Genomic DNA, 21,390 nt, shown 5'->3' with positions numbered 1-21,390 from the left:
TTTTAGGTATTTTGTTATCAGGAAGGTTTTCAGGCTCCTGAGTAGAATACTGTGCTGGAAACCAAAAACTATACAGCTCGCTTTTTCTAAAAATTTAAGTAAAATTCGCACAATAAAGAATCAACTAGGGCACCTGGGTGACTCAGTCGGTTAAGCGTCTGCTTTCAGCTCAGGTCATGATCTGGGAGTCTTGGGATCCAGCTACATTGGGCTCCCTGCTCAGCGGGGAACCTACTTCTCCCTCTCCCTCTGCCTATACACCTGCTTGTGTGTACACATGTGCATGCGCTCTCTCTCTCACTCACGAATCTTTTTGAAGAAATAAAAAGAATTAACCATCTTAAAGTATATGCTGTAGTGGCATCTAGTACGTGCACAATGGAGCCAGAACTTTTGGAACTAGTTCCAAAAAGCAAACGCTATACCCACTGAGCAGTCTCTCCCCCTTCCTGTCTTTGCCCAGTTCTACCTACCTGCTCACTGTTTCTGTGAGTTTACCTATCCTGGATATTTTATGTAAGTATAACCATTGACTGCGTGGCTGTCGTGTTCGGTTTCTTTCACTTCTGCATCACTAACCTTGTTTTCAAGGTTCACTCATGTAGCACCTGTCAGAGTTGCATTCCTTTAGTAGATAATATTCCATTGTGTGGATATGCTGCCTCTTATTTATGCATTTATTACTTGATGGACATTTGGGCTGCATTCACCTTTTGGCAATGAATGCTACTATGAACATTCATCCACCAGTTTTATTTTGTATTCCTGTGTTCATTTCTTTTGAGAGTATTCCTAGGAGTAGCACTGCTGGGTTGTATGGTAATTATGACTCTGGGTTTAACTTTTTAAGGGAGTATCAAACTGCTTCCCATGGTGGCTGTACCATTTTACATTCCCACCAACAACGTACAAAAGTTCCAGTTTCTCTGCTTCCTTGCCAACACTTGTTTTTCTCTGGGTTTTTTGTTTTGTTTTGTTTTTTAAATAAATAGCTGTCTAGCAGGTGCGACACGGTATCTTACTATGATTCTGATTTGTGTTTGCTAATGACTGATGATACCAAGCATCACTATATAGCTTTTGAAAAGGTAGAATACCTCATGTCATCCTTGCTTGGAACCATCCAGTGGCTTCCCGTCACACTTGGAATAAAACCCCTGCCTCCTTATCCTGGCCACAAAGCCCTCCCTGAGCAGCTCCTGCGACCTCTCTTTCTACAGCCCACACAGCCCTTCTCCTTGGTCCATTACACTGACCATGTTCTATGGACACACCGAGTTTGTTCTTACTGGGGAGGATTTTGTGCTCGACCGTCATGATCCCCCTCTCTTCTAAAGGCCAACTTTTTCTCATGACTCTGAGCTGAGTATGTCACCTCCTCTGAGAAGTCTGTCCTGAGTCCCCAGGCACTGGACTCTTGATTTGTCTCCTGCCCCATCACCATTTCATCCTCCCCCTAACTCTCAGATGCTTGTCTTGAATATTCAGTTGCCTCTGCCTTCCAGAATGGAAGCTCCACAAAAGTCATCAGACCTAGAGCTCAGCTTCTGACTCCCAGAGCAGTGCCTGGATATGATATAGTCACTCAAAAATACCTTTGATAAATTAATGTTTTCTTTCCCCAGATTTTGTGTAATTTAAAATAAAAATCTTGGGCTCTTGGGTGGCTCCATCAGTTAAGCTAATGGTCTTCCTTCAGCTCAGGTCATGATCTCAGGGTCCTGGGATGGAGCCCTGCATTTGGCTCCTTGCTCAGTGGGGAGCCTGTTTCTCCCTCTGCCCCACCCCCCACTTTGCACTTGCTCACTGCCTCTCTCAAAAAAAAGAGAAAAAATAATCTTTGGGGCACCTGAGTGGCTCAGTTGGTTAAGAGTCAGACTCTTGATTTCAGCTCAGGTCACGATCTCAACACTGTGGGATTGATCCCCGCATCGGGCTCTGTGCTCAGTGCCGAGACTGCTTCACACTCTCTTTCCCTCTCCCACTTGTTCATTCTCTCTCTCCCTCAAAATAAATAAAATCTTTAAAAAAAAAATCTTTATCCTTGCTATGAGAGAGACTGAATCCTTTTTTTTTTTTTTTCCATTTCGATGGCTGGTTGTCCAAATAACATTTACTAACAATTCATACCATCTCCATTAATTTCGAACACTCCTTCATCATATTCTGCATTCTAATACAGGGACATCCTTCTGGAGGCTGTTTTGTTTGATCTGTTTATTCAGCTCTGTGCAGGCATCCTACTATTTTAATGATCCTCAGTAGGTATTTTCATGCCTTTGTAGGGTTGGTCAGTGAAACAGATGGCATGCTCAATTTAGATAATTTGAGGAGAGTTTAATCAAGGTACTATTTATTCAGCAAGATATTGCAGGGTTTAAGGAAACTACAGGAGCTAGTTCACTATCCTCTGCTATTAACTAATATCCCGAGGCCTAAATAGACAAGAGGGAAGTTTTGCCAGAACCCAAAGGAAAGAATAATGGAGGTGCTTTTGGTGGAAGGAGTAGAGGGAAATATGTCCAGATGTCACTCTCCTGACTTCCTTCAACTTCCTACCAGTGGTACTGCTTGCTGGGCAGGGGACTTGGTGAGGTGATCCCTATCAGCCAGGCCCCAGGGCATGGAACAGGCCAGACTGTGTGGTTGGTGCATCTGGAGCACGAGAAGCATTCAACGCGTAGGAAAACTCTGAATTTCATTGGCTTTTCATGTACATACACGTTAGCAGTGGTCACAGTCTTATGATGCAATTTATTAATGTTAAAACCAGCCTCTGTACTTGGAATCTCTCCTGTTTTTGTCTGTGGGTGCTTACCTGCTACTAGCTCTTCTGTTTGTTGGAGCCCGTTTTCTGTCTGTGTCCCTCCATCTGAGGTCTGGTATGTCTGAACTCCCTTCTTGGTTCTTTCAGGCCAAACAATTAGATCCTGAAGCCCCATTACCTAGCCGGGCTCCTGCTCTTTGTGAAACTCGTAGGCGGGGAAACTATTTTGTGTAGTACATACCTTTCCCTGCGGCCATGTAGCTCGTGGGCTTTGACCTTCATTGGGGGTGGCCCCAAGATGGGGTACAAAGATTCTGAGCGGTGTCCCGTCTGAGTGTTGTGATGCATGAAGAGTGTCAGCTCTGGTCACAGGGTTGAAACGTCGTGGAGCGAGTCTTCCTTGCCTCCTTCGCATTTTACACTTGGCTTTGGGCTACTTTACTCTTCCGTACCTCTCGTTTCAGTCTTCTGTTTTTGTCTTAGTCTTCTGTAGGAGAAAGCAAGCTCTGATTTTTCGGGGTATAACAGGAGATGGGGCACCTGGGTGGCTTAGTTGGTTAAGCGTCTGCCTTCAGCTCAGGTCATGATCCCAGGGTCATGGGATGGAGCCTCACTTCTCATCAGGCTCCTTGCTCAGCAGGGAGCCTGCTTCTCCCTCTCCCTCTGCCTGCAGCTCCCCCTGCTTGTGCTCTCTCTTGACATCTCTCTCTCTCTGTGTCAAGAAAAGAAATAAAATCTTAAAAAAAAAAAAAAAAAGTGCAACTGGAGAAATCCTTAGTCTAACTTAGTAGAGAAATTTAAAATCAAGTCAATCTAAAATTTCATCCTATAAGGATAATTTGTTATCAGTTTGGAGGAGGGGGGTAAAAACAATAAAATAAAAAGCCCTCCACTGGACACTTACTGCCTCTACCATTCAGAAACTTGGGGAAGGGACTTGCAGTGTCTCTGAGACTATCTTCCTTCCTTTATGGTGGCAAGTCATAGAGCTGAAGGGAGAACCTTGTTCTCCTGAACCAGTGTTCTATCCATTATACCAACTTGCTTCTCATTTTGAGTCCAGAATTAACTTTCTAGTATAGGTGGCTCACCTGTTTTTTCCTAGCTCTCTAGCTACGTTGGAAGCAACTTAAAGGCAGTAACCAAGTTGTATGCTTTTAAATCCATACAACTATGCATGTTTATTTATAGCACATACTTTGTACACTGAATGAGTTCATTAAATTTCTTTTTTTAAGATTTTATTTATCCATTTGAGAGAGAGATAGAGCACAAGCAGTGGCAGAGGCAGAGAGGGAGGGAGAAGCAGACTTCTGCTGAGCTGGGAGCCCAACCGTGGGGTTCGATCCCAAGACTGGATATAATGACCTGAGCTGAAGGCAGAGACACTTAATCAGCTGAGCCACCCAGGTGTCCCGAGTTCATTACATTTCTGTTGAATTGAATGGATTGATGCTCTTTGTTGAAGAATTAATGATTTTAGGACAAAGGAGCTAAGGAGCTATTGAAGACTAAGGCTTTTGGGGAAACAAAGTTTTGATAATATTTGGTTAGGAAAAAGGATCAGGATTCTACTGAGTTAATGATCTTTTTGAGTATAATTTTTTTTTTAAAGACTTTATTTACTTATTTGACAGAGAGAGAGGGATCACAAGTAGGCAGAGGCAGGCAGAGAGAGAGGGGAAGCAGGCTCCCAGCTGAGCAGAGAGCCTGAGATCATGAACAGAGCCGAAGGCAGAGGCTTAACCCACTGGGCCACCCTGGCGCCCCTTGAGTATAACCTTGACCGTTAATTTATTCAGCTGATATCTGTAAGGGAAAGGACTATAAGCAAGTGTTGCTGAGAACTGTTCAGCTTTAGGTTGGGAGGGGTAGTTTTTAATTTTTTGCAGATAAAGAAGTTCTCTGGAGCTCCTGCAGTCTGGATGGGGAGAACAGAGAGGGAGGAAATATGTTATGGGCTGATAATACGAGTATCGCCATGCAGATATTATTTCGAGAGAAGGCTTGCAAGAAACACATTTCTTCCCGTTTTCTTTTTCAGGGAAGATGGTCAGGCACTTCAGTTTTTCTTTTTATCGAGTTGCACTGTGTTGCTGAAAGTGGGCTGCTTACAGTTGGAGTTGAAAGAGCAAAAGAACCTCCTTCCTTAATTCCTGAGTCCTCCCTGGAAGACTTAGAGCCATCTGGATGTCAGGAGGAGAAGCCCTTAATGAGCTCTTTTGTTTTGCTCCAAAGACTTTTGAATTGATTGTTAAATTCCCTTGAACTGAGAAGCCTACCTTTGCTTTGATATGGTATTTAAGGGGGGCAATTCCAGGGGCTCTGTGAGGGACATATGCACCAGCAGCTGTTACTCTCTTTTGACTCTCTCCCCCTCTGGTTCCCCACTTCCACAGCCCTGCAGGTGCCTGCCAGTGGGGGATCTTCTGACCCATCCTCTGGGTTCATGGTGCTTGATCTAGGCTCTTTCCAGGTGGCGTGGCCCTCCTCTGAGACAGACATCAATTGCAGAGATCAGAGTGGGCTGGCTTTTGAAGAGGTTTTTCAAATTCTGCTCTGCAAACCTGCTGAGAAATGTGGTGTTCCTTTCATGTTTCCATTCCATCTGTCTTTTGAGAGGGCAAAGAGAGGGTCTTCTTGTGACCGGGGGCTATTGATGTTGGCTGCAAATTCATTTCAAATTAATTTCTACATTTTTGTCACGGGCATCTAACAGCCCTTGTATTTCCTTGATCTTGACATTGCTCTAGCAAGGCTGCCAATGAGCAAGAACAATTTCATTATACTCGGTAATGGGAAAGTTCCCCTTCATCATGGGGGTTATGTTAAATGCTGTTCTTTTTTCTCTCCTTGGAATAATATTGGGTCCTGAGTAAATGTGTACTACAGGGTTGTATTAGCTATCTAGTTAACTTTCCAGTGATACTTCCTTATGCAATCATTAATACATTGACTACCCACTACGTGCCGGACACCCTGGGGTTTCAACTTTACCGTTTCCTTTTTTTTTTTTTTTTGGTAAAGATTCTTTTTTTATTTATTTGACAGACAGAGATCACAAGTAGACACAGAGGCAGACAGAGAGAGAGAGGGGGGTAAGCAGGCTCCCCTCTGAGCAGAGAGCCCAATGTGGGGTTCCATCCCAGGACCCTGGGATCACGACCGGAGCTGAAGGAAGAGGCTTTAACCCACTGAGCCACCCAGGCGCCCCTACTGTTTCCTATATTTTATTTATTTATTTTTTAGATTTTATTTATTTATTTGACAGAGATCACAAGTAGTTAGAGAGGCAGGCAGAGAGAGAGGAGGAAGCAGGCTCCCTGCTAAGCAGAGAGCCCGATGTGGGGCTCGATCCCAGGACCCTGGGATCATGACCTGAGCTGAAGGCAGAAGCTTTAACCCACTGAGCCACCCAGGTGCCCCTCCACTCGTTTCCTATTTTTAAAACAACCCTGCAAGATACTTGTTATCCTTGTTTTATAGATGTGTAAAAAGCAAAACAAAACCGAATCTAAAATTTAACTAGAAAAATCCCATGTCAGGTATGCATACGGGAGTGGTCTTTGTTGTACTGAGTCTAAAGTCTGCTCTCTGCACTATTCCAGGAGACCATAGGAAAGCCAAATTTAGCTTACCACCTGTCTTTGTTTCATTCGGATATGGCCAGACCTACTTATTTGCATATTACCCAAGTCGGGTAGTTGTGTTCTCTGACAGAGAATATATGGTCCACAAAACAGAATATATTTAATATTATCTGGGCCTTTAAGAAAAAAGTTGGCCAAAAAAAAAAAAAAAGTTTGCCAACTTCTGCTGATAGTGGCCACGTCATTAGCAAATAAGACAGTTTTTCCAGCAGCAGATGGGGGTTACAAAAACCAGAGTCTATCCTTTCTCTGTCTTTATTGCTTTTTTGCTTTTCATTTCCCTTTGTCTTCTAAATGTTTTTTGTTAGGATTCTATAGAGGGTAGTGGCTTTTACTTCTGAGTCCAAATGTCAGTGACTAATGCGCTGATGGGTTTATTTAGAGATTTCCTGTCAGGACTCTTGTAATAGATGGTTAGAGATTCTAAATGGTTTTGACTGTCTTTCTTGAGGGGAAACGAGTCAGATAATGGAATAGTCTGATGATCTAGCAAGTTCTGTCACTCTCATTTTGAAGGTGTTCTTCCCTCACCTTAATGGACTGTTAATGTTTACAAATTCTAGTTGTGGTGGCTTTGAAGAAATATGAGTATTAGTTATATGCTCCTCAGGCTTGCCTATAAGGATATAAGTTGTAAGGCAGCAGTTTTCAAATTGTCAGGGTACATAAGAGACACTTCAAGATGCTTACTTAAAAAAAAAAAAAAAAAGATTCCCAGACCCTTTCCAGCTCTGGAGATTCTGAATCAGTGTGTCAGCTGTAGGTGCCGTGATGCTTATGAGGAAAAGCTAGTTTGGGGAATGCAGTCCTGGCTTAATGTAGTGACTCCAAACAAGAATAGTATCCCTGACCTTCTTTTTTTTTTTTTTTTTTTTTTTAATTTTGGTTCAGTTTACCTTGGAATCTGATACTGTTAATTGTAAACTTTAAATATTTATTTGAGTGAAATATAATAGGAAAATTGTGCCACTATAAATGTATTTTAACTACTACTTTCTTCTACTATCACTAATAGCGACAGTAAGCATTTTGTGTTTTATGTAGTGCCTAATAGTCCTAGAGTTCCTCATTTCATATCTCATTTGCTTTTTATGTCACCCCTTGAGGTAGATGTGGCAACCAGTATAACTTTCACTTATCAAATGAGGAAACTGAGATTTAGAAAACAGGTGATTTCTGTATTCTGCGGTTGTAAGCAGTACCTCTAGAATTCCCATATACCAGTTCTAATTTCTAGTCTAGTGTTCTGTGCAGTGTACCGTAGTATTCTTATGATACCTATTTTGGTTTTTAGAGGAAAATATGATCATGTGTAACTCATCGCCTTCTGATAAGAAGGACAAGTGTTACATAATTAAATACTTTGGTAATCTCCCATAGGTGACTCATGGGGGACGTGATCAACCGACATACACGCATTGGTGCATCAGTTCTTAATAGGACTTCCCTAGCATGGAAAATGAAATGTTTTTCCTTTCTTTGGCAGAAACTTTACAAGACAGGTCGGGAGATGCAGGAGAGGATCATGGACCTGCTCATAGTGGTGGAGAATGAAGACGTTACCATTGAGCTAATTCAAGTGAATGAGGATTTGAATAACGCCCTCCTTGGATGTGAGAGGTGAGCTGATGTGCGTCCTCTCCACTCTCTCCCACTTGTAGTTTCTTCCAGAGTGACTCGGCATTCTTGTAAGAGTACCTGCTGGGTGAATACTAGGTTAAGATCAAGGCTGCCTTCCTTCCAAGAGAGGGAATGTGAGCCTGGCCTTCTGGGAGGTTGTGATATGGCTTGCAAGAGTAAGGGCACGTCTACGCAGTGCCGGGAGCATTCTTGGGCATTCTCGTGCAGCACAAACATCTGACCACAGCAGGGCCTGGATCTTATTCACCTGATAACGTCTGCAATGAGCACATTGTAGACGCAAACAGATGAACAGTATAAACAGAGCATCACAGTAAGAGTAAGGTTTATCCTAAGTTCAAGATGGACAAGAACAAAGAACAGTGCAGAGGAGAGGGGACGACATTGTATATGAAGAAAACAGTCTGTACTACACCAGAGCAGTAGTGGGGACATTTTGTATATGAGCAGAGTTGTTCTTTTTTAATTTCCATTCAGAAAACGATGAAGGCAAAAATTTTAAATACTCACCACTTTGTCACTAATGTTTTCGCCTTTTTTCTGCATTTTTATAGTTGTGATCATGGAAAAAAACATATGCTTCTGTTTCTCTCGATTTTATTCACTGTGTAACAAGTATCTCTGTGGTCTGTGCTTTGAATTCCTTTTGATAAGCTGTTATGTTTAAGCGCTCCATAATAGTCTATGTCTTTCCCGGTTCACTTATTAGGTGTTTTAGTTGTTTCTAATTCCTTCATTCATCAAAATAAGAGTCTTATAATCTATCGGAATAGACAAGGCTCTAAGTCAGGAAAACGCCTTTAAGTACAAGTAGACACACTTGGAAATTGAAATAAGTGCAGTGAAACAAAGTGCATTGGGTCTGCTCGGTAAGCGTATCAGCCAGATGTAATCCAAGTACAGAGGAGGGAGGGCAGTGTTGATGAGGAAGTGCGGGTGTGGTGAGTACTGCAAAATGAGGGGGCATCGATGGGGCACGATGCAGAGCAGGAGCTCGGAGGGTTTGTGAAGTTACAGAAAAGCTCACAGGCCTGGGAAGAGAGTGAGCAGCCAGGATCCAAACTCCCTGCCCCCCACCAGGAGCTAGGGCATGCCTACACTGACAGGTGACTTTTTCCTCTGTCTTAATGTATAAAAATATAGCTTCCTGTGGAATCTAACAAGCAAACAAAAAAAATCCAACAAGAAAAGCAAAAACAACACAAAACCAACCACGTTCGTAGGTGCAGAGGAATGCAGTGGTGCTTGCTAGAGACACAGGAGGTGGGAGGTGAGAGGAATGGGGAGAAGGGAGTCAAAAGGTTAAAAAAAAAATTTAAATTTAAAAAATAAAGGAACAACAACCGAATGTGGTGTGTGGGCTTTGCCTGGATCCTACTTTGAGCACGCTAACATTAAAAAACATTTAGTTGCTAATGGGAGAAATTTGAATATGGATGGAATATTAATTTTTTTTTTTAGATTTTATTTATTTATTTGTCAGAGAGAGAGCACACAAGCAGGCAGAGTGGCAGGGAGAGGCAGAAAGAAAAGCAGGCTCCCTGCTGAGCAAGGAGCCCGATGTGGGACTTGATCCCAGGACCCTGAGATCATGACCTGAGCTGAAGGCAGCGGTTTAACCCACTGAGCCACCCAGGCGCCCCTGGATTGAATATTAATTAATATTAAGAGCTTAAGGAGGAAAATACAATGGTTAAGTCAGTGGTTAAGCTGAAAAATGTCTTTATTTTTGGAGAATGCCTTCTAAAATATCTAGGGATGAAATGTTATGGTTATATATTTTAATATATTTATATTAAATAAACAATATATTTATACAGGGGTGTTCAGTATATTGTTCTCTTTACTTTCCTATAGGTTTGAAAGTTTCCTAATAAAAAGTTAAAACAAATGAATCTGAGTTAACAATTAAAATCTTTTTTTGTTTGTTTTTTTGAGGGTTTTTTTTTGTGTTTTTTTCTGAATTAACAATATTACCTATATAAAACAACTTATTTCAGTGCTTTTAAAATATTGTGTAAAGCAGTGTACATAAATACACCCAAAGATCCATTATTAGGAACCTGAAAAAAGAAGGAGGGGAAAAAAGCCCCATAGCCCCAGACAAGTCTCCTGGTCTCTTTCTAAAACTATCCCTAGGACTTCCTGTCTTAGTAATTCCAGAGCATCTGAGCTCCCCACACTTTTTCTAGATCCTCATCTCTCAATAGGAATGATGTTGGCGTTGTGGGTGAGACACTTTTCCCTTGTGTGGACCCTACTTAGTGGTTCATAATGGAAATAGGGGAACAGGGCTGGATTCAAAAAAATTTTTTATGAATCAAATCTTGAGGATTTCTGGGAAAACTGCTTACCTTTTTAAGACTTGTTTGTTCCTGTCTATTAAAGAGGATAGTATTACCTCTTTTCAAGGTTTCATTTTTGTTTTGAGAACTAAATGAATTAATGTATATAAAAGCATCTTGGGGAGTGCTAGCATGTTGACACTCATTAAATATTAATTTCTCCCTCCTCCCCATTAGTATCCCACTGGGCCATTTAACTTACTGATTAGATTTTTCTGTTGATCCATGAATGAACCAAGAGAATCAGTGACATAAAACCAGTAGCTGTGAAATGGAGTTTTTTCCTTCACTGTCTCTTATGTACTACCTTATCAGAGACCACAGGCCCTTCATGTGAAAAGATGACTGGGCATTGATTGAGCATGTGAGCCCTGCAACCAGTGTTGTCTGAGCACTGAACAAACTCAACTTCTTGCCTTTTGTTTTGTGTGATATAAATCTTGGTTAAGTGGGAAGATAGCTCAGGAAGACCACATGGCTGTCAGCAGAGTGCTGCCTTCTGGTTTTCATTTTGGCGAATTCTATTACAAACCATGAAGACCATGGACTCATAACTTCTGAAGGGGAATGCCTAGATATCAAGAGATTGGGTTCCTTCTGTGAATGGCTCCTTCCGGTTCAGCTCTGAACCATGTGTGCCAAAAGCAACTGCAGTCAACTGTGGGACAGAAACACTTAAGTCTGAAGCTTCTGAGAAATATATTTTGCCCCTGGAAAAGATCATAGTCTTGGTGTATTAGTTTCCTATAGCGGCTATAACAAATCATCACAAATTTAGTGGTTCAAAACAGCATAAACATATTACCTAGTTTGGTAAGAGTCCAAAAATAGGTCTTGCCAGGCTAACATCATGGTGTCGATAGGGTTACATTCGTTTTTGGAGGCTCTAGAGGAGAATCCATTTGCTTAACTTTTGCAGCTTCTCAAGGCTGCCCACTCTCCTTGGCTCATGATTCCTTTCCACCATCTTCAAAGCCAACATCGTCTCGTTGAGTTTTTTAATATTGTATCATTCTTGCTTCCTCTTCTGCATGTCTCTTCACATTTAAGGGCCTTTGTGGTTACATTGCTCATCTGTACAGTCCTGGCTAATCTCCCTATTAAGGTCTTCCTATTAAGGCAACCTTTCATATGCCTTCCAAGCTAACACACTCACTGTTCCAGTGATAGGATATGGGTATCTCGGAAGGGGGGAATCTCCATTCTGTTCATCACAGTCTGCCCTCTGTTCCCCCAAAGATTCTCATCCATCCATGTGCAAAATACATTTGCCCTATTCCAACATCCCCTAAAGTGTCTGCTCATTACATCTAGAGAAGAGTTGTGCAAATAAGAAAACAAGTTTGTTGCTCGAGGGTTGATCTGTGAGGGTGGTTCATACCCAGCACATAACTAATGTAGAAGAAGCTAGTGCCATAAGGAGGTGGAGGAAAAAACGTGTTTTAGAAGGGGAAAAATCCTTAAACCTAAGCGCGTGTTCTAATTTAGTATGTTGCTAAGGCAACTCTTAGTTTGCAAAGCATTTCTGCATTAATCCACCTGTATTATCTTTCTAGGGGTCACCCCTGAAAATAACTTTCTGAGGAAATGCTTCAAATGCTGCTATCCTCTTTTAGCAGGTAGAGAACTGAGGATCAGAAGTTATATCCACGAGCCTACAGTTTTGTGATAATAAAGCTGACACTTGATCCTTGGACTACTGCCTTCAACTTCACTATTCCTTCAAAACTATTGTTCATTTATTTATCTGCTCTCTTTATCCCCAGTGTATGAGCAATGTAAAATTGTAAAGTTCAATATTTTTAGTAGATATCAGGCATCATAAAAATCAAGAGAAACAATGAAAATAGGTTGAATGTATTTGAATTTTTATGGAATAGTATTTATAATGGGATTGGAAACAAGTGAAATATTTAAGAGTAGTTAAGTGGGGGGATGCTAGGTGGGTTAAGCATCTGACTTCATCTCAGGTCATGATCTCAGGGTTCTGGGGTTGAGCCCTGTGTCGGACTCTACACTCAGTGGGGTGTCTTTTTCTTCCTCTCCTTCTCTCCCTCTGCCTCTTCTGCTCATGTGCACTCTCTTTCTTTCTCTCTCCAATGGATAGATAAAATCTGGTTGGTTGGTTGTTTGTTTCAAAAAAAAAAAAAGGTAGTTAAATGTGTGCTATGTTCATAAGGTAAAATATGCAGCCACTAAAAATTGCATTTCTGAATAACTGGAAAATGCTCACAACACAACTGAATTAAGATACAGAACTATGTGAAATATAATCGCAAATAAGTTTAAAAATAGATTAACTTACAGAAAAAGATACCAAAAGGAAATACATTGTGATATTAATAGGGACCATTTCTAGGTGATGGAATTACAACTAGTTTTTTGTTTTTTTTTAAGATTTCATTTATGTATTTGAGAGAAAGAGAGAGTGAGCGCATGAGCAAGCCAGGGGTGGGAGTGGGGAAGGGCAGAGGAGAGAGAGAGAACCTCAAGCAGACTTCACGTCCAACACGGAACCTGATGTGGGGCTTGATCTCATGACCCAGAGATTACAACCCAAGCCAGTTATCAAGAGTCAGATGCTCAACCAACCGAGCCATCCAAGCTACCCCTATTACTAGTTTTTAATATACATTCATTTTCTCATAGTTTTCTCTAAAGGCATTACTACCCTTATAAAATGGAAAGAAATTTTTTTAAGTTATTAACATACTTTATTAGGAGTCAGTGGGGATGAGGCTGATTATCTTTGTTCCTGAATATTTGTGTGTTAATAATTTGTTAAGGATTATAGCATTTCACCTATTTTTTCTTTCAAATACTTAAATTTTTCTAACTCAAACAGATTCACTCGGAACCAACAAAGGATTTTGGAGCAGAATAGGAACGAGAGGGAAGATGCCAATGTAAGTGAACAGAAATGTTATAAAAAACAATTGAACATTTTACAAATTGTAGGGAATGAGACTTACCTAAAACAAGTCTTAAAACAGAGGAGATATTCCTTAACAATTTGGAGTGGTTTTGGTGGTGGTATTTGCCTTAACAACTCGATATTATTAAGCTACTAGTGAGAGGTCTTAAAAAGATTGTTTGATTAAGCAGCAACTCACGTAGATGGTGAGATGCGATTAGTACGAGTGTTGCCTGTTGAATAGAGTTCTTCGAGATGCATCCAAATAGGATTTTCCTTTAAAAAAAAAAAGAAAAAAAAGTCCCTGGGGAGAAAGCCATGATAAACTGAGATTTTTTTTCTGAATTGTGTTTTTGTTTGTTTTCAGACTACCAGTGAACCTTCTGCCCCATCCTGTGATCTCTTGGACCTTAGGCTTAGTCCTCCAATGCCTAGGGCCACTCTGGGAGAACTCAACACCGTGAATGCTCAGCTTTCAGACTTAAGTAAATAAGCACATGGGCCTTTCAGACCAGCAGAAGAGCTTTATGTGAGACAGTTCTGCTTGGTTTCATGATTAAATGCAACCTGGGAAGGATTGAAGTCCGTTTGAATGTCAGAGAACTGTATCAGGAGATGTAATTATTCCTTGGCAAATGGTTGGGTCAAACCCAGAAGTGGGATATATGGGAGGGGGATCCCTGAAACTCATCCTCTGGCTTCGAACCGCATCAAATTCACCTGGTCTGCTTTTATAGAGGTGGTTCAACATCATGGCCACACTTAAAACCACTCTGTACCACACACTATGACCTTTGGGTTTCTCTGCTGGGCTACAGCATGAGGTAAGGGAATATTTTTGATGCTGATAGAGAAAGTCAGGAATTAGGAGGACTGACCTACATGGTGGTGAAATGTGGAGGAAAAAAAAAACACAGGTTTTTGAGGTAGAAGTCCAAGTGGAAATCCTCTGTCTGCCACCTTATAGCCATCCAACCTGTGAGACTTTTCTACTTTGGGGTGTCTCAGGATTATAGGAAGTTGAGAGCTTGGGGAGAAGAGGGTAGAGCTCCATCTGTGCCCTGGCTTTTTACTTTTGTGCCTGAGAGAACAAGACACACAAAATTCTTTCTATTCTAGATCAGTTTGGGATTTCAGAAGACCCAATATAATAACATCTGTTACCTTCACAACATCCTTTTTTGTGGCAGCATTTCTCTTCCCAGTTACCATTTAATAATGTCCTTTAATTTCTGTTTGAGGAAATGATTTTACGGTGGCAGAAATATCTGTTTTGTTTTGTTTTTAATGTGTAAAATTGAGCCAGAATAACTGAATGACAAAATGTTTTTTAAAGCGAAACAAGTCCATTTTTTTGTTCTAGATTTTAGCTCTCCAAGTCCTGCTGTAACAAACAACTTGAACCCCAGTCTTCGTCCACAGGTGGATTTGCTAGCCTTGGAAAATATGGAAACACCCTTGTAAGTATGTCCAGTAATACCACAGAGGTAATACCATCTTCTTCTGATTCCTTATATTTAAGAAAGCATGACGGAAGAGGAAATGTAGAGACTTGGGAATCAGACAGTGTTGCGATAGACTCTCAGCTCTGCTTCCTACCAGCTGCGTGACCCTGGATGAGAAACTTCACCAGGGTGAACCTTCATTTTTCTTCTGAGAATACCTCTAGGGTATTCCTTGAGATGCTATATGTAACCCCTAATACAGCAGTCTAGGTGGTAAGCCTTCCAAAAATTATTTATTTTTCAGTGGTAACAGTGGGGGAAGAACAAGGGGAATTGAATGACAAGGGAGGTAAAACAAAAAAATGGCCACACGAATTATGGAGCACTTGCCATGTGCCAGGCACTTTGCTGTGTTTGTTTATTATATTTAATCTTTGCAAAAACTCTTGCATCTATGCTGTTGTCATTATGCCGATTTTACAGGAGAAGAGGCTGAGATTTAGGGAATTGAAACGGCCCAAGTTCATAAGCTATGAAGAAGCAGGTCAGATGAATTGATAGGTCACCAGAAAAGAGAGATGGATGGTCCATAAACAGATGCAGTGATGCTCAACCTTACTTAAAATTATGGAAGTATAAAACTACAGTGACTTTTTATTTTTCACCTCACAGATTGGTAAGAGTCTGAATGTTTGTTAATGGACTTTACTGGCTGTGGAAAACAGCTATTATCATAAAATTATGCAATTCTTTCGAGGGGCAAGTGGTAATATCTGTTACAATTAAAAATGCATTTGTCTTTGAACCCACCGTCTCATTTCTAGGAATTCATACTTGCTTATGCAAAATGAGGTGTTCACAAGATTATTCTTTTTTTTTCTTTTTTTTTTTTAAAAGATTTTCTTTATTTATTTGAGGGAGAATGAGTGAGAGAGAGCATGAGAGAGGAGAAGGTCAGAGGGAGAAGCAGACTCCCCAAGGAGATTGGGAGCCCGATGCGGGACTCGATCCTGGAAGTCCGGGATCATGACCTGAGCCGAAGGCAGTCGCTCAACCAACTGAGCCACCCAGGCATCCCACAAGATTATTCTTGACAACATTTGGGCGTAGCTAATAATTGGAAATGACTCAACTATGCATCAGCTGTGGCCTAAATATCTACACAATGTATTATTACACAACCAGGGGACAAAAGTAGACTCTCCCTGAGGAACAATCACCAATATATTATGATGAAGTGAAAAAGTGTGCAAAGTAATGTATGTTTGCATAAGAAAGTAAGAAATAATATAAACATTTGCCTCTTTGTGTTAAGAAACACAAGAAGGATGCAGAAGAAACTGAAAAAGGCACAATTACCTTAAGGTCAAGGAGAAGCTGGATACACTAGATATAGCAAAAAATAAACAGAAGTTGAATTTTCTGTATGAAAGGCTGGGTTTTTTTTTTTTTCCTTTTAAATGTAGTATTTTAGGTAATAGCAGATTTCCATGATTCAGGTATCAAAATGATATAAAAAGATCTGCAAGGGGCGCCTGGGTGGCTCAGTGGGTTAAGCCACTACCTTCAGCTCAGGTCATGATCTCAGGGTCCTGGGGTTGAGTCCCGCATCAGGCTCTCTGCTCAGCAGGGGGCCTGCTTCCCTTCCTCTCTCTCTGCCTGCCTCTCTGCCTGCTTGTGATCTCTCTCTGCCAAATAAATAAAATCTTTAAAAAAAAAGATCTGCAAGGACAGTACTTGATCTCACCCTACCCCATTGCTTCCCCTTATGTCAAATCTTGCTTCTACCCTGATAGCCACTTTCTTACTTGTCCTTCCAAAGTGTCTTTGGATTTTTTTCCTCCTTTATTAAATATAGCATACTCATACTCTACATACCCCTATGAACCTCACATTTGTTTTTCACTCAACATAGCTTGGCATATCTTGATAAAAATACATGGGTTTTCACATCAGTGGATTTAGACATGTTTTTAGAGTTACCCAGTGTTTGTGCTCAAGCACTGAATTACTTTTCTACTTAAAAGGAGTGAGGGTGGGGCAGAGGCAGAGAAGGGAAATGAGAAAGAAGAATCAAAATGGGAAGAAAGAAACAAAAGGGAAGGAGAGGACTGAGGACAGCTTCACGTGTTGATAACGAATAGTGTCAGTGGCTGTGTTGTAAACGACTAGTCGGTCGGTACCATCACATAACTGTGATGCAAGCAATGCTGCAATGCTGTAGGCAGATTTCCAGGAAGTTGCTTAGTAAATAATGTGATGCAAAGTAACTGATTCTGTTTTCCTTTATCCTGCAAATCGTGTTGTGTAATAAGAAGTGACTATATAGATGAAATCCAATTATAAAAATGTCTCTATAAAGCTTATAAATATCCCATACTTCTGAAGGCTAGAAACCTGAAATCTGCAGGGCCACACTCTCTGCAGGACTCTTAGAGACTAGCAGCATTCTTCATTCTTCTAGCTTCTGGTGACTGTTAGCAGTTTTGTTTGTTTGTTTGTTTGTTTGCTTCCTTGGCTTGGCCCACATCACTCCACTTTCTGCCTCTACCTTCATGTTGTCTGATCTGTGTGTTTCAAATCTCCCTCTGCTTTTTTCTTTAAGATCACTTGTCATTGGATTTAAGGCTCATTCAATTAATATAATTCAATTAATATAATAATATAATCTCAAGATCCTTAGCTTAAAAATATCTGAAAAGATCCATTTACAAATCAAGTCACATTCACAAGTTCCAGGAATTAGGACAAGGAGATATCTTTTGCAGGTAGGGCACCATTCAACCTACTATACTGCATTTGTTGAATCTGTGGGTCTATGTCTTTCACCGGATTTGTGAAGTTTTCAGCCTTATAGTTCAAATATTTGCTCAAAACTACATGTTCTACTGTTCCTCTGGGACTCTTGATGACACAAATATTAGATCTGATATCATTGTCTGGTAAATGCCTAGAGTTCTGTTCCTTACTTTTTTCACTCTTTTTCTGTTTTGTTTTTTTCCTTAAGATAGGATAATTTCTATTGATTTAAGTTCAATTCTGCTGCCTTTTTCTTTTTTTTATATAAATAAATCTTTTATTTAAGTTCAATTAATTAACTTATAATGTATTATTAGTTGCTCATTATGCCCTCCTTAATGTCCATCACCCAGTCACCCCCATGCAGCCCCCTCTCCAGCAACCCTCAGTTTGTTTTCTATGTTTAAGAGCCTCTTGTGGTTTGTCTCCCTCTCTGATTTCATCTTGTTTTATTTTTCCCTCCCTTCCCCGATGATCCTATTTTCTTTTTTAAATTCTACTTATGAGTGAGATCATATGATAATCATCTTTCTCTGACTGACTTATTTCGCTTAGTGTAATACCCTCTAGTTCCACTATGTCCTTGGCAAATGGCAAGATTTCAATTTTTTGGTGGCTGAGTACTATTCCATTTTACATATGTGTCACATTTTCTTTATCCGTTCATCTGTTGATGGACATCTGGGCTCTTTCCATACTTTGACTGTTGTGGAAACTGCTGCTATAAACATGGGGGTGCATGTGCCCCTTCTTTTCACTACACCTGTATCTTTGGTGTAAATACCTAGTAGTGCAATTGCTGGGTTGTAGGATAGCTCTACTTTCAACTTTTTGAAGAACCTCCAAACTGCTTTCCAGAGTGGCTGCACCAGCTTGCATTCCCACCAACATTGTAGGAGGGTTCCCCTTTCTCTGCATCCTCACCAACATCTGTCATTTTCTGACTTGTTAATTTTAGCCATTCCAACTGGTTTGTGAGGTGGTGTTTCATTGTGGTTTTGATTTGTATTTCCCTGATGCTGAGTGATGTGGATGGCCACATATGTCTGATGGCCATTTCATATGTCTGATGGCCATTTTTATGTCTTCTTTGGAGCAATGTCTGTTTATGTCTTCTGCCCATTTCTTGATTGGATTATTTGTTCTTTGGATGTTGAGTTTGATATGTTCTTTATAGATTTTTGGATACTAGCCCTTAATCTGGTAAGACATTTGCAAATACCTTCTCCCATTCTGTCGGTTGTCTTTGGTTTTGTCAAGTGTTTCCTTTGCTGTGCAAAAGCATTTTATCTTGATGAAGTCCCAGTAGTTCATTTTTGCCTTTGTTTCCCTTGCCTTTGGAGACAGGTCTAGACAGAAGTTACGGCTGCCTGTGTTCTCCTCTAGGATTTTGATGGATTCCTGTCTCACATTGAGGTCTTTAATCCATTTTGCATCTATTTTTGTGTTTGGTATAAGAAAATGGTCCAGTTTCATTCTTCACGTGGCTGTCCAAATTTCCCAACACCGTTTGTTGAAGAGACTGTATTTTTTCCCATTGGATATTCTTTCCTGCTTTCTCAAAGATTAGCTGACCATAGAGGTCCATTTCTGGGTTCTCTTCTGTTCCAGTGATCTGTATGTCTGGTTTTATGTGAGTACCATATTGTATTGATGATTACAGTTTTGTAATAGAGCTTGAAGTTTGGAATTGTGATGCCACCCGCTTTGGTTTTCTTTTTCAATATCCCTTTGGCTATTCATGTCGTCTTTTCTGGTTCCAAATTTTAGGATTATTTGTTCCAGCTCTGTGAAAAAAAGTTGATGGTATTATGGTAAGGATCACCATGAATGTATAGATTATATTGTAGCAGACATTTTAACAATATTTGTTCTTCCAATCTGTGAGCATGGAACATCTTTCCATTTCTTTTTATCTTCCTCAGTTTCTTTCACGAGTGTTCTATAGTTTTCTGAATACAGATTCTTTGCTACTTTGGTTAGGTTTATTCCCAGGCATCTTACAGTTTTTGGTGCTACAATTGTAATTAGGATCAACTACTTAATTTCTCTTTCCTCTCATTGTTAACATATAGAATGTGACTGATTTCTGTGTATTGGTTTTGTATCCTGCCATTTTCAGATTCCTGTTCTAGCAATTTGGGGGTGGAGTCTTTTGGGTTTTCCACATGGAGTATCATGTCATCTGCGAAGAGTGAGAGTTTGACTTCCTCTATGCCGATTTGGATGACTTTTATTTCTTTTTGTGGTCTGATAGCTGAGGCTAGGACTTCCAGTACCATATTGAACAACAGTGGTGATAGTAGACATCCCTCCCTTGTTTCTGACCTTAGCGGAAAAGCTCTCAGTTTTTCCCCATTAAGAATGGTATTTACTGTGGGCTTTTGGTAGATGGTTTTTATGAACATACTGAGGTATGTTCCCTCTGTCCCTACACTGTGAAGTTTTAATCAAGAAAGGATACTGTACTTTGTCAAATGCTTTTTCTGCATCTACAGAGAGGATCATACGGTTCCCGTCCTTTCCTTTATTAATGTAGTGTATCACATTGATTGACTTGCAAATGTTGAACCACCCTTGCATCCCAGGAATAAATCCCGCTTGGTCGTGGTAAATAATCCTTTTAATGTACTGTTTGATCCTATTGGCTAGTATTTGGTGAGAATTTTTGCATCCATCTTCATCAGGGATATTGGTCTATAATTCTCCTTTTTGGTGGGGTCTTTGTCTGATTTTGGGATCGAGATAATTCTGGCCTCATAAAAAGACTTTGGAAGTTTTCTTTCCATTTCTATTTTTTGGAACAGCTTCAGAAGAATAGGTATTAATTCTTTAAATGTTTGGTAGAGGGCGCCTGGGTGGCTCAGTGGGTTAAAGCCTCTGCCTTTTGCTCAGGTCATGGTCCCAGGGTCCTGGGTTTGAGCCCCACATCAGGTTCTCTGCTCAGCAGGAAGCCTGCTTCCTCCTCTCTCTCTCTCTCTCTCTCTCTGCCTGCCTTTCTGTCTGAGATTTATTTGAGATCTCTGTCTGTCAAGTAAATAAATAAAATCTTCAATAAATTAAATAAATGTTTGGTAGAATTCCCCCTGGGAAGCCATCTGGCCCTGGCCCCCTTTTCTTGGAGATTTTTTTATCACTTTTTCAGGATCCTTGCTGCTTCTGGGTCTTTTCAGGTTTTCTGTGCCTTCCTGTTTCAGTTTTGGTGTTTATATGTCTCTAAGAATGCATCCATTTCTTCCAGAGTGCCTAATTCTTTGACATATAGTTGTTCATAAAATATTCTTAGAATTGTTTGTATTTCCTTGGTGTTGGTCATGATTTCTCCTTTTTCACTCATGATTTTTATTCATTTGGGTCCTCCTTTTTTTCTTTTTGATGAGTCTGGCTAGGAGTTTATCAATTGTATTAATTCTTTCAAAGAACCAACTCCTAGTTTTATTGATCTGTTCTACTGTTCTTTTGGTTTCTATTTCATTGATTTCTGCTCTGATTTTTGTTATGTCTAGTCTCCTGCTGGGTTTAGGCTTTGCTTGCTGATCTTTCTCCAGCAACTTTAGGTGAAAGGTTAGGTTGTGTATTTGAGAACTTTCTTATTTCTCAAGAAAGGCTTGTATTGCTATGTATTTCCCTCTTAGGACTGCCTTTGATGCATCCCAAAGGTTTTTTTTTTCTTTTTAAGATTTTATTTATTTATTTGACAGAGAGAGATCACAAGTAGGCAGAGAGGCAGGCAGAGAGAGAGGAAGGGAAGCAGGCCCCCTGCTGAGCAGAGAGCCCCATGTGTGACTCGATCCCAGGACCCTGAGATCATGACCCGAGCCAAAGGCAG

General features: G+C 40.5%; 1 protein-coding gene across 5 annotated transcripts in view; it reads left to right on the top strand.

The window, feature by feature from the left end:
* The window catches only part of TOM1L1 (target of myb1 like 1 membrane trafficking protein), a 58,098-nt gene that overhangs the window by 25,236 nt on the left and 11,472 nt on the right, over window positions 1-21,390 (top strand). For all 5 annotated transcript variants that reach the window (XM_082707699.1, XM_082707701.1, XM_082707697.1 and 2 more), the window contains 4 exons: window positions 7,904-8,037; window positions 13,249-13,309; window positions 13,685-13,802; window positions 14,681-14,777. In XM_082707699.1, coding sequence (XP_082563825.1) covers window positions 7,904-8,037; window positions 13,249-13,309; window positions 13,685-13,802; window positions 14,681-14,777 — 410 coding nt within the window. The remainder of the gene's footprint in view (window positions 1-7,903; window positions 8,038-13,248; window positions 13,310-13,684; window positions 13,803-14,680; window positions 14,778-21,390) is intronic.

Source organism: Mustela nivalis (assembly GCF_964662115.1).
Source record: "Mustela nivalis genome assembly, chromosome: 17".
Taxonomy (NCBI): Eukaryota; Metazoa; Chordata; class Mammalia; order Carnivora; family Mustelidae; genus Mustela; species Mustela nivalis.
Note: the sequence above shows the minus strand (reverse complement) of the source record. Positions and strands in the feature narration are given on the sequence as shown.